Genomic DNA, 18,050 nt, shown 5'->3' with positions numbered 1-18,050 from the left:
CGTTGGCTGTCAACAGGATCCCACACTGCTTCACTAATGTTGTGGTCTGGCTAATAGCTGCTAATTTTGGCTAATAGCTCTTTGTGAATCACATTTTTGCGCACAAACACTATTTCATGCCTGTCAAACTGTGTTATCTTTGGCATTTTTCATAGATTCAATTAAAGGAATGGGAACAACCTAGGTGCTGGTGTAACAGGTTGCTGGCAACAAAGTTCCTAAAGACACCATTTAGAACTGGTTCTTTGCCATTTTTCTGTTATATGTAAAGGCAACACTGGGTCATCCTTTGAGTTATGAGCCTTTTTTTATTCTCCGGTGATTCATAGGTCAGAGCTATGTTGCCAAACAAGCAAGCAAACTAACAAACATTCCTCTGAAAACACTCAGGTACAACTAGTAGACTAAAGATGAGAGAAAGAATTTCATTTAAACAAAGTCTCCTCGGAAGCCAAATAAAGAAATGAGGGGAGGCTTTAGACTATTGCTTCTTGAGAAAAACATGTAATTACTGCACAGATAAAATGTGGAAATAAAAATGTCATGTTGTTATTGTATTGCATTGTATTTGTAGGCCATCAGCACAATTACAGTACATGATATGCAGTATAAATAGGCCACTACGGGGCCTGTGTACTATAGCTGTGTAATCATGAATGACAGTGTACTGTATGGGAACTTTGCTCAGTTTACAGGGACACACCTGAACTAAGGTATTAACACTCTTTCACATAGGCCCTTGTCTGAGTGGCATCCTGTGGGTTGAATTCCTGCACACCTCTGTACAGTCTGAGGCAGTGGGAACACAGACAGCTGTACAAAGTCCCTCAAATGACCTGTGGCGGCTGCTTCAAAGACAGGATCTGTTTCACATCCCCCTGCTCCTGAGACTTAGGCGATCTTTCTTTATTATCAAATGAAACCAAATGACGTCTTGCCAAATATAAAACATCGTTTTTAGACAAACAATATGACCTGAAATGCATCTTAGATCTGAAATCGCTGACGTCATATCAGCGATTTCACTGAGACATACACCAGACTTACCCCGATGTCGTGCTTTGTGATTCTTTTTAAAGCTTCCAGTTTTGTGTTTCTCACAATAGAAAATCTGTTACTGTTTCCTCTCAGAGTGAATACACCATCATGACTTCTCAAGCTGTCCAGAAGGGCGTTGTAGTCATTGTCCCCTGGGAGAATACCGAGCATTGTACCTGTATTGTGCTGCCTCTCTGAAGAGACAATAGATGCGACCGGCAACTGAAGAGCTGGTAAGTCACCTGGATGGAATGTGTCTCGCTCTGAGCCTGGGACAAACACACACACAAAGAAATGTATCACCAAACCACACCAGACACCATCATTAAAGAGGACTGTGGATTAAAGGATGGGTTTCATGCAGAGCTTCTTGTTTTTTGTTTTTTTCAAGCTAGTCTGACTGATTCAATCCAGAGAAACTTTTGGAGTTTTTGTTTGACCGTAAAGGAATACTTCGGGAGTTTAGGGACCTTTAACACACACCTTCCTGATATTCCTCTGATTTTATATTTGGTTTGGCAGAATGTCAAAAAAAGCCTCATATATAGCATCTAAGAATATTTTTATTTTTTTATAATATGCTGCACACTGTTGTCCATTTGACCTCAAGATGGCACTGGTGTGTCACTGTTACTTTTAATAAATGTAGACCAAATGATACAAATTCTCATTCTTAAACTTTTTTATTTATTACTTTTTATTGTTTTATTGATAATACGCAGCTCTACAAACTAGTAGGACACACTGAGGGTGCCAGTGGCATCCTCCACCAACATCCTCCACCAACATCCTCCACCTAAGCTCATGCCAAAACCCCGGCCTATATTGAAGTTTTAAAGAATTTCTTCCCTTGTCAACGCTCTGTGTCACAATCAGGTTCCATTAAACCCGTTAAATTTGCTTAATTTTGCTGATGAGCAATGATTGGTGCAATGATTTTTTAAGGTGTTCCTGTTGCAGGAAGACACTGGGAAAGCTCTATTCAAATAGGCTTATTGGTCAATCCCAGATATGAAAACCAGACAAGATTTTTAAATCCATAATTAATTCTGTTTTGAGCAGGAACAAATAACAAGTTAATGTTTCAACTCATTGTAGGATGGTTTCCTCTCTCTTGTGGTCACGTTTATAGAATTATTACCAACATAGGACAGTTTTTCCAGGGGTGCAATGGAGGGAACCAGCAATATTTTCTTTGGGGGGATCCAGTACCCCGTGGCCCCCCCTTGGTGGCGCCCCTGGCTTTAGCCAGTGAGCTCCTACAAAGACAGAGGTGAATTTTTATGTATTTATGTATTTTTATTTATTATCTATGACTACTCAACAAAGAATCCAAAGTGCCTGAATTGAAGGTAAGTCAGAGACAGATAGAGATAAATAGATACACAGATATTCCCAGGTGAAAATGCTTTAATTTAATCTACTAGATTACAAAAAAACAAGTGGTTAATAATAATTAAGATTCATTCTCTATAAAATATGCACAGTTTCAATAGTTTCACAGTAATTTTTAGAGAGAGTGCATTTTGAGCACCAGAGACTTTTTGTTCCACTCACACAGTCGGCCCTGCTGATTTTTTGGGTGTTTCTAGTTGTCCTAATATACGTCGCTGTATCCCCTATTGTTACTCTTCGATGTTTTGAGAGATAGAAAAGTAGACCAATCTGGACACACTCTTTCCCCAGTCAACAAAACATTTAAGGGGGAAAAAAGCTACACCAGGTAAAAACTTTGAATGACAGCGTCTCCCATTCAGCACAGAAACACTGCAGGAATTTGTACTTTGTACAATAGCTGTCACCAGGAAAACTTCACACACAAATAAAGCACAGGCATCAGCCAATGGGAGAGTCCGTAGAGTCTTCACATCTACGCACACAGAGAGCCAGTGGCAAGGCCATATTCTCAGCCATAACTGCAGGGCAGAGCTCTGCGGCGAGCTGAGTAAGTATAGGGCACAGCAGCACTGTACATTATCACATGGGTGTGGCCATGAGCTTGCTACTTGAAAAATGTTTTCAATAGAGAAGGCACGTCAAGTGCCAGGCATGCCTGCACACGATTGTTGCCTCACTATGCGACCTGGGGAAATCAGAGGGCAGTTATGAAAACTGTTTACCAGTTTAAAGCTTTGCAGAGAGAAAAGCGAGAGCAGGAATTACACTCACCAAATGACCAGCTGCCTTCTCATATTTAGACTTTTACAACACTACATTGCAAGCAACCGATCATTATCTAAAATAAAAAACAAAAGAAAGCTGTTTTGAGGGGGAAAAAAGCGCTCTTTTGTTTATTTCTCGTCTAATTGCTTCTTGATTTTTTTCTGATTTCATAAAGCAGAAAAAAGAAAAGGCCTCCAAATTTGAGAGAAAAACCGGAGGGGAACAAATGAATTTCAGATGTTTCCCTCTCAGTGGAAACATTCTTCTTTAACACTAAGGCAAATATTTTGATTCTCGTTCAGTCATTATGAATGCACTCCCTGTGTAATAGGATTGGGGAAATGCCATAATGATGTGTTGAGCTGTGCTGACAGCATGTTGACCAGTGACACACCGCCAGCATTTTGGACCTCCTCCTCCAGCCGGTGGAGTAACAGCACAGGATGAGATAAGGCTCCAGGTGCTCCACGCAGGGCTGAGGTTCAGACACAACAATGCAGACAGGATCGGCTTATCTACTGCTGACGTCTTCTAACGTTTATGTTAGAAGACACCCCCCCCCCCCCCCCAAAAAAAAGGCCCATTAACCAGATATATAGCTATTTGAAATGATTTTTCTGTTATAAAAGAAAATCAATAGTTAGTCTCCTAATTCATTTAATGATGTTTATTTGATTCGTCAAGTTCTTTAACAATGACGAAAAAAAGTCTGATTTTTATATTGCAAAAGTAATTTCAAATTATTTAGTATTTAAATGACTTTCATGTTTGACTATAATTTAAAAAAGGCACAGGTCATATTTACACATAACAAAGTAATTTTGCATAATGAAACCTTCCCACATACCGATGCATTACAAAAACCTACATTAAAAAATTAAGATTTATGGTACAATGAAATGTTATTAAAAATAAGGAATATTGATTTTTTTTTATCCATATTTTTTAACCATTTATTTTTACCATTTGCCATTTACAAATACAAAATTTAGAAAATTAACAGGATGTTTCCTGTTTTTTCACAGTTTTCTTTTACAGTGTATAGTGGCATCCATTTTTTTCCCCATTTCTCTACAGCTGTGATTGCCACACATTTCAACAACAGAATTAAACTGTAATTATCTCGTGACCTTGAGAGACTTTCCAGATGTTTTGAGTCATTAAGGGTCACTTAAAAAAAACTGCCATATACAGACGAGTTCTCACGCTGCACATCTACATGGCAGTCATGCCTGCATAAGCAAATGATAAAAGAGAGTGGCCCAAAGAAAAGCTTTTGAGTCCCCGTGATTCTGATCTCAGCTACACACCTGAAAGGTTTTGTAACACTATCTTGTGCCCTTGTTACACCATCATGTTGAAATCGGTCCATAGATTAACAGACATATAAACACCTGCCAAAACACTCAACACCACTTTCATGATAGTTTCCTGATAGTTCGTGCTACACCGGGTTTCTTTAAACCTGAGAAGTGAAAATATTAGTCTGTTGCACATTAACATGATTGTGTAACTAGAAATGGTCATATTATAGGATCACGCGAACTGTGAAGCCGCTCAACATGTTGGTGTTTTGCCTCATGAATAACCCCCACCACATAAAGCCGCGAGTACTCAGTAGTCACTGGCTGGACAGCATCCATCTTCGAACGTGCACTTCATTTGGATCTCAGCTACAATCCTGTAAAATTTCATGACTGCATTTGGCACAGTTTTGTTGTTATAGCACTGACAGACCTGACCTCAGTTAGTCATATAAACACCTACCAAAGTATCGTGTTTGTCTCCCTTCCCACTGCAGCACGTTTCGCTGTAATGATAAATTTTGCAATAATGACACAGACACCAAAGCAAATAGCCTCAAAGGCTGAAAGCGATACCAGTCACCGCTAAAATGTATATATTTTAACTTACTTTGAATTATCAACATAATACAACATCAAACATAAATAAAGTGCAAGATTTGCATATGTCTTTACATACATACACTCCTAAATCAGTCCTGAATTCCATGTCTTGGTTACAAACAGCATCAAACTGCCATTTTTAAAAATATACATATAAATTATTGTTGCATTCTATTTATATATTCAAGAACTATTTTATTATTAATAACCGCACGTTAAAAAAATAACAAAATAACAAAATAAATCACCTGCGCTGCTAATGGAGATTCACCGCGTTAATGCGTTTATGGCGTTAACATCATTTTAACAAGATTAACGCTAACAGCACTACAAAAAACTAAACAAGTAAATAAAGCCATTTATAAAAGTTTTCCCTAGTGACAGCTTAAAACGTGTCAAATTTCTATCAGCGCTGCTTGTTAGCAGTGACAGCTACGCTACGCTAACGCTGTCTGTGGCCTGTAGCCTCATGTAATTGTAATGTAATTTTATATGTGCACTTTTATGTGCACGCGCTTACTTTTCAGCTAAAGTTCACCAGGTTAGCCAACTTCTGGCTGTTTACTTTCATATGAATTAGAAAAGCAGTATTGATCTTTACCTCTACAGCCCTTTTGAGCAAGAAAAAAAACACGTTGGACAAACAAACAAACAAAAAACAGCCCAACTTCATGAAACAGCCCACAATCAAACCCTGGAATGAAGTTACAGGAGACCTCGGGGACTTCATGGCAACAGAGCAATCGCCCTATCTGTGCTACAGTTCACAGCAGGAATCGTCTTCTCCGATACGTTATCTGACAGATGTAACTCAAAGTAATAAGACCACCCCATGATACGAGCAGATTAAAGCTTCACAGCGGCATCTGTGCTCGCAGGTTATGCGAGTGCATTTCATATGTGTGTGTGGTGAGTCCTTGCACGAGAGTCTCCTTCTGCCCACCTTCTTCTTTCCTCCGCATCAAACATTTAGCCCAAAATGTCAGACTGCACGCTACAGCTACCGTGCAATTTACTGCGCTGTGTGATCTCCAAAACCATACCATTCCTTGATCTACAATCATGATGTCATTCACAGGATTTGGGGGGAAAAAAGTGGTTTATAATCATTCTGGTCACTTCTTCTCTCTGCTGTGAAATTCCACAGAGATTTATCAGAAGCTGGAAACGAATATAAATTCAGACACGTGCCACGCTGTTAGATCATTTGGGGCTATTACAGTTACATGGTGTTTGCGTGAATGCCTGTGTTTTGAATACAGGAGCTTTATAGAGTGGCATTGATTTCACTATGTGGTTGTTTAAGCAGGAGAAATCGATGGAGCAAAGGAAAACTCAGAAAACTTGTAAGATCTTGAGCAGTTTCACCACAGAATTATACCTCTATAAACCTAAGCCGTACCCACAGAGGGAAAGACAGAGCCTAAACAAACATGACCCCCTCAACCACTAACACCGCACACACAAACAACAGAGTGTATCGCAGCACCAGTTCTGCAGCGATGGCCAGGAGAAAAGCCCCTGATTACATTTCTTTGGAGCGTGTGCCGCTGCAGTTCAGGAAGCTCGGCTGCTTTGAAGCCAGTCACTCGGTTTTTCTCTTATCTCCTCTTGGACTTAAGATAACGCAGTTAGACAGGAGTAAAAGACGATGTTTACAAACAGCGAGCGGTGCTGACAGGAGGAATCCACGGCGACGCAGAAGTGAGGCTCAGAAAGCAAACCAGATGGTGATTACTGGGCAGATGGTGCTTGAAACCTGGATGCACTTCCACTACCTGCTGCGGCCAGACATCCCATAAAGCACTTCTGCTTAAACTTTGTATCACATCATATTCAGTTCTTTCCTTCCCCCTGCTGTATTTCTGGTAAAGGGTCAGTTCACTAAATTATACTAAATTAAGTGACATTTTCGTACTGAGGTTAGAAGTATATTCCTACTCACATAAAGCAGATTTGGATTTATTTACACTGGTTTTGAGTTATGTTTCTGGGATTTGTAAAGTCTAAGACAGATGTTTGGCCTGATGATGACAGAGGGATGGATAGTTTTTCCTTTTTCCAATATGGATACTTTCCATTTTTCCTCTTTACTGTATGTTTGACCTTTAACCAATACACAGGGGGAGAATGTAACTTAACGTCTGATGCTTAAAATGTTGGAAAATGGTATAGTAAAAGCAGAAATGATGAGATAAAACACAGGAAGATGCGTAATTAAAAAAATACTTTTAATAATTTGACTCTTTAAAAGTGATGGCACTATTTTAAACACAAAGAGTTGTGGTCAGAGGTTTAAATACTTCGGTCATGGGCACAAATCTCATGGTAATTTGGGGCTTTTAATGATTATTTAACCTTAATTCTTTAACCGTTTGCTTAATGACTTGAAAAAAAACAAGAATTTGGTGCACAAGTTTGAACTTATCTATCTTTTCTAACACACACAGGGTCAATATATATGTACACACCCACTAATAGTTAGTTAAATGTTCCTTAGCACCTTGACCAAATGCATTTCGTGTGTCCTGTTGGAACACCCAACTGTGCCCAAATTTCAATGGTTTAGCTGTTGCACTAAGGTGAAACGGAAGAATTTGGAAGTAGACGTCCCTCTTAAGTTTTCTATCCACTGCTGGCAGCAAAACAACCCCAGAGCACGATGCTACCACCACCATGCTTGACTGCGGTTGCAGTGTGTTAAGGTTTTAAAGCCTGGCCTTTACTCCTCCAAACACACTTCTTGGCCAAATACCTAAATCTTTGTCTCGTCTGACCGTACAATCTTTCTCTAGAAGGCATTTGGCTTGCCCATGTGGGCAGCTGTAACAATGGTGGAAAGTTAAAATACAGAAAGCCACATGAAGAAGTAAAGTCAAAATAAAGCAAAGTCAAGGAAAACACACAAAGCAAACAAGAACTAAAGATTACAAAAACACACTGGGATCATCAGAAAGGCCACAACAACGAAGGCTTTAACTGTCAGTGTGCTTTAACTGCTCCTGAGATTCTCATAAAGAGCTCAAAATTCGGCTGCAACAATCAGGCAGGTAATAAGGACTGGGCTTCTTTTTCACTTGTTTTTTTCTTCATACTTTCTGCCACTTGTGGGTTCAAGTAAGTTCAGCACCATGAAAATGGCACACCTTCATCCAGTTTGAACGATTGCTGCCCTCTTTGTGATGGCAGGGTTTTCGTGCTGTCCCCGAGTGTGGCCATTAAGGCGTAATTATGCCTTTAGATGTGGCTGAGTAACACTTTGCACAAAAGTGGTTTGAATGAACCATGCATTTAAACCGGCCTCAGCTTTAGTTCGCTGTACCGAGTAACCATTTGATAAAAAAAACATTTGGTACACATTGAAACAGTGTCTCCTTTCTAGTAGAAATAATGAAGAATGGTGTAGTACATATTTATGAGCCCCATACCAGGACATTAACTTTATACAGATGCATAGCAGACCTTTTACAGAATCAAAGCCACTGTTAAACATCTGGCAAGAAAAGCACGCCAATATAGCCCCTTGTTGCATTTTTAACTCAAATCCCATCTGGAGCTGAAAGTTGTCGATACCTCGCTGTCTGTGCTGACTTATCGAGCAGCAGCTCAATGCTCTGATCTCACAGCATGATGTATGGGGGTGTACGTGTGGGGTCCGCTAGGACCTGAGAGATGCCGCTGACACTGGGGACACACAGCAGGCCGAGGGAGCTGGGCGCTAAAGTCGACAGGCGTCAGGGCATCAAGATGGATGGTGGAGATTTGTCCAGAGGATGGAACGTAATTCAGCCCAGATGCTGAGTGACTTTTGTTCCACTGCCTGGCTAGGTAGCTGCCTGTCGGTCGATCCTGTTTGCAGCATGATTTAACTTCTGACCGCACGATCTTCACCCAGCAGGAACGGGTCATAGAGCGTGCTTTGTCTCTTTTTACTCAGATGGTTTTACATCTTCAGACAAATTTATAGCCTAGGCCTGCTTTTCCGAACTTCAATGCTGCCCGTGCCAGAACACTGTAAATAAACAGCAAGTGGTTAGTGATCTGACGAGTTGGAGCTGCTTTCTATCTCCAGTATGTTTTACCTTGATTTACATCATTAAATGGCTATCAGGGGAGCCACGGGGAATACCATCAGGTTGTGCGTTTGAAGTGAAATGTTGCATAAATGCACCAGAGCCAATTAGAGGCTCTACCAATTTTACACAAGTAGGTTGGTTTACTCATCATTATGAGTACTATTCAGACTGCGAAAACACTTTGTAAAGTCAAATGACCATCGGGATGAGGTCATAACAGATTTGGCACAACGCTTTGAAATGTCTTTGATGATGCTCCAAACTTTAGGTGTGGCGCCTGAAGCACAAGGGTATTTACCTTCAGACATGGCATGTCCATGAAGGTAGTGAGTTGCACTAACAAAACCACAAAAAAAAACACATAAAAAAGAAGGAAGAAAAGAAAAAAGTGTGCATCTCAGTCTCTACTGCTTTGAATTTGACTTCTCTTTTTAAAATCAAACTCATTGTGACTCAGATGGCAATATAGAAGACACTGCATTGTTGGAGTAACCCTTCAAGGCATTTTGGCATCCAGTAGAAAAAAGCAAAACTTTCTTTAGTACACAAGAAGGGGGAAAAAACTAGTTTATAACAATACAAACAAGTGCAGTAAGGCGAAAGAGACACTAAGAAGACCTGTAAAAAAATTAACACAGCCTTTCTGCTTCCTTAGGAATTAAGAGGATAAGGAGCAGCCAAGTGCTGCTAATGAAATGCATTTGATTAATTGATCATTAGCAAATGTGAGCACCTCTATAAAAGCAGACATTTTGGCAGTTTGCTGGTCTCGAGCTGCCAGCTGCGTGTTAACACAACGTCAAGGAGGAATAACAGTGAGTGAGCAACCGTTATAAGACCATCGCCAAAAGAATCTGAAAGTCCGCCATTCTTCAGTGAGAAAGAAATAGGCATTCAAGACAGCTGTGAATCTTCCCAGGAGCAAACATCCCAGCTAATTCATTTGAAAAAGAAAATAATCAAAGTGCTGCAATGGTCCAGCAAAACTCCAGACCTCAACCTGACTGAATTATTGCAGTGGGACCTTCAAAGAGCTGTGCACAAATGAATGCCAGCAAGCCTCAATTTAGTGATGTGATGTTTGTTTTTTGTTCCATTTTTTATCATGTAAATAGTGCACAGTATGGCAAAATTCTGTATATATGTAGGATAAAAATTAGCATAAAAAGAAAAGACTAAAGACTATACTTCGCAATGATGTGAGAGACTGATAAACTAAGAAAATGTTATTGCTGGTAAAGGTGGTTCTACAAGCTACTGAATTCACAGGACTGCATAGAGTACTTTCTACCTACAGACTGCAAAAGCAACCGAAAAAACAAAAAACAGCAGAGACAGACCAAAAAAAGATAAACATATAATAGATATTATTAAAAAAGTATGAAACAAATACAGAATCGTGACATTTTTGCTAGCATGCACATGTGTTTGAGATTTAAAGCTTCATATATAATATATCAAAAATTCTAATGAGTTATTTTTGTTGGCATCTCAAATAGATTCATAGTGTGGGAGTCCAATATGGCTCACCATTGCACTATTTTAGCATATATATACCACATATTAGCAAACTGATAGAAATGCTATCTCTTATTGGGGGTTTTCCCATCTACTGAGCAAGTTGTTACCACCAAAACTCGTACTCCGACTTCTGGTACATTCAAAGTAAGGCGTTAAGGCAAAGTCTCTGACCATGCAATATATCATGACATGGACATAATTACAAGAATAAAATATTACAATAAAACACAACACTAAACTGCACCATCAAGTCATTCCTGCTCACATGCTCCATTTTAAAACGCCTTCCTAATAGGAAGGATAAACATACCGCGATGCAGGTACAGCTAATTGTTTGTCGTCTAACAGTCGCCCCTATAGAGGAGGCATTTCTGCTGAATATATAACGGTTAAATCTAACTCTTTATCTAGATCGAGACAATAGAGTTTCACCGTCCCATAGCAAAACTGATATGTGGGTATGCATGTGCATCTCTGCGTTTGTGTGTGTTTTGGCTCAACAAGTGGCTCTAATATGCCCTAATAACCATGATGTCATCCACCTGTTTTTTGGCTCAGAGGCAGCGATGACTGATGGGACAATTTTGAATAATCATCTTATCTGATCTGGAGCCCGTGGGCTAGAAACCCAGAGAAAATAGTACCTATGAATGTGAAAAGTCGTCTATTCGGAAATACCCTTGGGATTTACTGCTTTGGGAAAAATTGGAGAACAAAGGTTTTTTCCATTAGGTTTCTCCAAAGTGCTGTGCAGAATGTCTGAAAAGTGTTTGTTTTGTAGACCAGAACATTTTCTTTTATAAAATACACCAATTTGGATTCATTTACCCTTTCAATTACGCTGTGGTAGGAGAGCCCTCCATAAACTCCCCGTTTGTAATGAAAGATTCATCAGTACGGCCGGGGAAGAAAAGGTGTAGTTCTTTGAATACCCTTTCTTTTTTTTTACAACACTGCACAGGTAACATATAATTGAGCTTCTTCACACCAGTACAGAAATGTTTTTTCTCACTGGATCATACATTAGCTCAATCTTAAAACGTTTCAGGGCAGCCAGGTTAATGCAGCGCTTGTGCAACAACAGCGTGCTGTCTGCCCTTCGGAGAGAGTCGCCATTAACCCGCAGACGTCCTACGTCCACACACCTCATTGAGAAAGCACTTTGTTTCTGTTTTGCGTCTTTCATTTCATCAGTGGTGAAACCCAAATGCAGCTTGATGCGTATGAGTCATGCTAAGGTTAATGATAGCTATGAGAAGATCAATTATTGCTGAATTATCTATCAAGTAGCTGTGCACAACATGCCAAGTGGAAACCTTTTATGACGTGCAAAGATGTTCAGACCAGAAAGGTAGTTATCATATTTGTGGTTTAGAGCATGCAACTTTGTTTGGTTTCCTGCGAGATATAACTTCAGATCACTGACAGTAGTGTTATGAACATTTACAGATGCCAACTTTTAATGGAAAAATCCTTGTAAAACATGTAAGCACAGCCCTTTGTGAAGCAACTCTTTTTCTTGAGGGCAAAATTAGATGATATAGTGCCATTAAAAAACAGACATGTTTAGTCATATGGCAGAAAACGCCAACATAAATTCAATAAAATATATATGACGAAATTTTTTTTTCCATAAACAACAAGAGGTGAAACTGTTTCTTTCAGTTTAGATTTTCACGGCCAATTACCAAATGTAGCATTACATCTAATATTAAAATGGTTATTATGTCTCAAATCAGACCCTTCTGTTGGCGCACTTTCATTTAGTACACTTTGTATTTTGACCAGTGTAGTTTATCTCAAAAAATGGAAAGTTTGGCACTCAGTGGAAATGACAATTGCAGCATTTGACTGCAACACATTTTGTAAACATCTGAGATTTTTAAAGCCTCTGACCAAGAAACTAAACTGAAACAAGTGAAGATGGCAATTAAACACAAAGTAACAAAAAAAATGGCAGATGTAACATCAGTGCCTGATAAAAACCTATGGATGTTATCAAGATAGCTAGCATTGGCATTGCAATTTAATAAGTATGTATGTCTGTTTGAATCTCCTTAATGGGTTGGCCAAAATTTCTGGACGAAACTTGCACAAACATAACCACACATACAGCAATTAATAACATCTCTATATCAAGTAATTGTATAATAAGTAATTGTATAATAAGTAATTGACGTGAAACAGTAATTTCACGTCAACATCAATCCAAGGCTTACAGGCTATATGTAGCTTGCAAAGATGATGAATCACTGTCACATGTATATATCTTTCTGTTGTGAAGTTTTATAACAACCAAGTTTTTCTCATCTGAATATATACAGCGGCATATACATGAGTGAAACGAAAAAAGTGCTGCAGGCTAGTCCTCTTAATTGTTGTGAATAAGGGTAAGAAGTATGTAGTGTTCCACTATTAACTGAATTGTGTGTGAAGTCCTGTTTTAAAGCCTTGAGCTGAGCATTTCTGGCTTAGCTATTTTGGCATTTTGAACTGCATGTGGTTAGCGAGGAGCAAATTTATCTGTGAAACAACATGCTCAGTAGCTAACAACGTTGTTAGCTACTGTTAACAACGTTAGCCTGGATACTCTTCCTTTCTGACACCTAGCATTAGTACTGACACCAGCATTAGTAATCCAATGGGATGCGGATGTAGTTTAAGAACATAAAAGATTTTGAGCAATAGCTGCTGACCGTAGTGACCCCCAGGAAACATTAGCATGCTATCACTGTTATTCCATGTTAGCATCATGGATAGCAGAACAGATGGGTACCTTCCAGATTTGATTACGAAAAAGGTGCTTTATTATTTTCAACAGCCAGCAAGGGTAGACTCCTCAAGCACAAGTTGTTAGTCAGCAAGTGTGTAGAAAGCTTCTTTCAAAGATCGTCACACACTAACACATAACAGGACTTCACTAACCATAAATGGATGATGTCTCTGGTGGTTGATGTCACCTAGTGTTTAAAGATGACAATGAATAAAGAAAGAAAAAGATGATGCCGAGACCAAACTGGAAAGAGTTAGTCCCTTAAGATTTTTATGGAAAACTATTGTGGGAAATACGAGCAAATTTCTGCATAATATGAATGACTCGTTGACGTACAAAGACTGCATAAGAAAGAAGTCAATCATGACAGGAATGAACCACATGTCACAGCCTCGTGGAATATAACAGCAAAGATGATCCATGGGGCTTCTTTCTCTGCAATTACAGACTTCATCTCGGCTATCTGTTGTCGTAATCACAGTCCCCTAGATGTATCTGCTTTTACCTTATCCGACAGGGCTGTACAGTATACCACAGGCAGAGCATGACAACCACTGCCAAGAGTTATGGGTTTAACTCCTAGCGGGACCACCTCTGCTAAAAATGCTGTGCAGTGCGGCATCTTGGGTAAAAACATCCACCAAATAAGCTAAGTTATGTTGAAAGAATAAGCTGAGTGTCTGCCTGCCAAGACAACACAAGAGGAAATTCACTCAGCCGTAACAACCTCGGTGCAAGGTCAGGCTTCTCTGCCACTCTGAGGCCTGAATGCATTCGAATACCTTTGGCAGCGCGAACACGTGAAGTCGGATGGAATGTTTGCAGCTGAATATTCAAGCTGCGGACGGTGAGAGTTCATCGACATCTCCCAATGTTATGATGACCTCTCGTAATTGCACACTACAAGAAGTGATGTTTGGAAAGAAAATAGGCTTTAAACTTAACTTGTCTGTGGTGAGACCAATAAAATGGAGTTCAGTGTGTGTGTTCTGTGTGTGTTTTGGCATGTACAGCTCCGTGTTTTTGCACATAGGAAAAAAAAGAAAGCGAGTCGATGCCATTAGGTGGGAAAAAAAGAATACATCTCTTTGAAGTAGTACACGTCTGTGACATGGACGAGAGAGGGTGGCGACTGACACGTTTGTCAAGCTTTGTGTGCACGAGGGTGTATGTTTACTTCCTTTGTAATGATAGCCCTCAATCTCTCACCAGGCGGCCGAGCTACTCCTATAAACCTCAGGGTCTTTGCCAACCCCCGGAACCCAGAGAATATGGCCTGCAGCTGGGCCTCAGAGAGCGCCTAAGCCCCTGCTGAAGGAATTAATGCCAGAGAACTCCCACAAACACACACACAGATTTCTTCCTGTGCATCAATCACACGCGTAGGCAGTATACCAAAGCATACAGTACACCGTTTGCATCATATAGGGGCAAATGTAGGGAATCCTCACTTGTGGAAAACAGTGAATGTCATGTGAAAGGACAATATCGCCATCTAGAGCTCAGTCTAAAGAATGACAGCTCTACCACTTTGAAGGTAAATTTAAATAAGCAAGTTCATCCCTAATGTAGCTATGTTAAGTGCTGCAAATGCATCTTTAAAGACAAAGACGGACTCTATCAAATATAATTTATTGTTTGGTTTTTCCTTCGCATAAGCAACAAAACACTAACAGTGGGAGACAAATTAAACTGATGTGCATTCGACTGTAAACTTGCTATACGTAAAGGATATAGAGAACAGAAATCAGTGTTAAGTAAATGCGGCAAACTGGAAAAACAAATCAGCTGAGTCATGATTTGCATGAATTTCAAGTAACACAACAGCAGGCAGACTATCTGGACTTTGGTGCATAGTCAATATTTTTAAATAGACAGCAGCCTTTGGAAGTGAAACTGCTTTCAAGTGTGTCTACTCACATCAACGTGTTTCAGCAGAGGAGAGTAAATGACTAAATGCACATTAAATATGAGGTATTCAAAAAATTTGAACCATCTTGTAAAGGAATATTTGCAGAGATGCGGTCCGAGCTCGGCGTCACAGGCCCGGTCAAAGATTCATCAGTGGACAGGACGTCCCTCCAGGGCCTTTCTCCCATCCACGTCACCCACCGACCCAACCTGTTCGCCGGATTTGAGCCGAGCAGCAGGTACAGCAGCTGGACACGAAACACTTCACTCGCTCTTTACTGCTTGTCCTTACCTTGGACAGAGAAGAGAAACACACTTGCTGTTGTTTGATTGCATGTGAGGCTAAATCTGAAAAATGCTGATTCACTCTTACAGGAAGCTACCAGTCAAATCTCAAACATCGAGCACTTTGTGGAGCAACATCAGAACACATGAGTTATTAGACGAGAGAACCGGAACAGCATTTGCTACCTCAGTTCATTTCAGATTCAATAATATTGTACTTTAAATCCACTATATTCTTCTAATAGCTATATTGTCAAGTAAGTGTACAGTTGATTCTTTTTCCTAATGCTTATCGAGCCTGAATCCACAGTGGTGAGTGGTTTTTGCAAGAAAGGATGGTTTCATATGTGAGAGAATCAACTGACCTCATTGTGGACAACGCTTATTATTTTCTGCTTTTAAGAGAAACAGCTACCAATTAAAACTTTTAACAGTGAGTATTCATTTCACAGCTTAACAAAGCATTATTGCTAAGAAGCAGGTTTTATAATATAGGTGAAGTGACCTTTTCTGCCTGCATGCATGGATTTTCCAAGGTTAACTTGTTATAAAACAGCAGTAAACACAGTTCTCTACCTTTTCTGGGGACAAACTTGAGCGAGTGGCTGAATATTCAAAAACGCGATATTCCCTCCTCTGGACCGTCATTTACAAACTCGTGGCCTAATCCATTGCCACACTTGCCGCACAGGACCTGTGTACACACAACACCAGAGTGCACAAACCTCCCGTTGTAACCAACAGGTGACTGTAATTATGATTTTTGTTGCTGCAATGCACACTTTGCTTGGTTGTGACTTGGACCTTGTAGGCGGTGAGCGTCTCCATCATCTTGGTTACACTGTCCTCCCTGATGGTCTCTGTGAAAGCCGGCCAGGGAGACGAGTGAGCAAACTTGGACCGACTGGAGAAGAGTGGATGGTTACATTTGGAGCACACATACACTCCTGCAGGGGGACATGCAAAAAAAAAGCTTTGGTACCTTTATTTATTTCCAACCTGCAAAAAGACATTCAATATAATCTAAAGATGTTTAAGTAGTTAGACAGAACTGGGTTTATTTTGTTTTCTGAATAGCTGCTGTTTTTTTTGCACTTTTTTGGGCTAAAATCCTTCCAGCATTGCTCCCAACTCTACAGTTTGTTTGCTCATTAACAAAAACTAAAATCTGTGTGCTACAAAAATTCCTCCAAGTGCCAAGACAACGTCTGAAGAAATTTGGTGGTTTGAACATACCACCCTTTGATAGCTGTAGCTAAATGCTTGATTGGATTCTTAAGCTGTATCACTGCTTTGTTTTTACTATTACAGCAGCTTTATTCTATTGCGATCCTGGTAAAATCCAGCTACATTTTTTATCTTCCTCCAGATTTTGCCACAGTACATCCTGTATCCTGCCACTGTGATGCTGCACAGGATTTACTTAATTTTACAGTCACACGATGCCTCAAAGTTCATTTTCATCCTTACTTATATACCACAGTCCAGGGGAGGTTACATCACATCACCGTTTACCGAATAACGGGACCGCCTGCTGCTCACCTGGTTTAAAATGATCCTTGTAGATCTCACCGCCGAAAAACTGACAGAAGGACATGATATTTGGTCTAAATAGATTAGCTAAAGGGAAAATTCTCTCTCCTAAGCTTGCTCGGTGTTTCTTCCTCCGTTTGGGAGCGATTACGGAACGTCTCCGGTTTCCCCTCCTCTCGTGTGACGTGATCCTGGCCTGGGATTTAACGGGAGCTCCGCCCACTGCCGTTATTACCACGGCCACTAGATGTCAGTGTCTGACAGCAGACGCACAGGTGGAGGTCGTGTTACTCCAAGTCTGTTGTCGGACTGAAACAGAAGTGTTATCTCTAATGTATGTGTTTGATGGGCTGAGCAAACCTTAACCAACATAACGTGCCGGAAATGGAGCATCATATTTTCAATTGGAACCACGTGATACTTTTTTAAATTCAATTACAGCCTTATTATTGCCTTATTCATGGATGTAGTGAAGGAGGACACGCAGAGGGTTATGGAGGCAGATGAAGAAGAACTAAGAAGATTGATTTAATTATAACTTTCCACCACAGCCAGACTCGTTTTAACTTTACAAGGAGATTGATTGTTATTCTGAAATATGGAAATCTGAAAATCACAGTTCAGTGCAAAAAGTATCAAGCAACCCTTCATTTCGGGTTTTTTTTTAGTTTGCTGGGAAACTGGGGAATAATTGCAGTCATCTTATTGGAACTTGTGCAAACATGGAAATATATAAGGCAAAAACAGATTATTGACAAGTTTCCGCTGAGGCTTCAAAAACTCATTGAAGAAAAAAAAAAACTGAAGTAAAGTGTAGTTAAATTAACTAGGTTGGGGCAACAT

The 18,050-nt window shown here is 40.0% G+C and overlaps 1 protein-coding gene across 1 annotated transcript; it reads right to left on the bottom strand.

Moving 5' to 3' along the window:
• Positions 1-5,594: 5,594 nt before the first annotated feature.
• msrb1b (methionine sulfoxide reductase B1b) lies at positions 5,595-17,391 on the bottom strand. Its single transcript, XM_085170638.1, has 4 exons — positions 17,217-17,391; positions 16,479-16,621; positions 16,251-16,368; positions 5,595-15,681 (listed from the first exon to the last, which is right to left on the bottom strand). Exons 1-4 carry the CDS (start codon positions 17,269-17,271, stop codon positions 15,665-15,667), a joined length of 333 nt encoding a protein of 110 aa, XP_085026764.1. The 5' UTR covers positions 17,272-17,391; the 3' UTR covers positions 5,595-15,664.
• Between the last annotated feature and the right edge of the window lie 659 nt (positions 17,392-18,050).

The sequence above is a fragment of the Neolamprologus multifasciatus genome, chromosome 8 (genome assembly GCF_963576455.1).
Source record: "Neolamprologus multifasciatus chromosome 8, fNeoMul1.2, whole genome shotgun sequence".
Lineage (NCBI taxonomy): Eukaryota > Metazoa > Chordata > Actinopteri > Cichliformes > Cichlidae > Neolamprologus > Neolamprologus multifasciatus.
The sequence above is the reverse complement of the archived record's forward strand: the minus strand, read 5'-3'. Positions and strand labels throughout refer to the sequence as shown.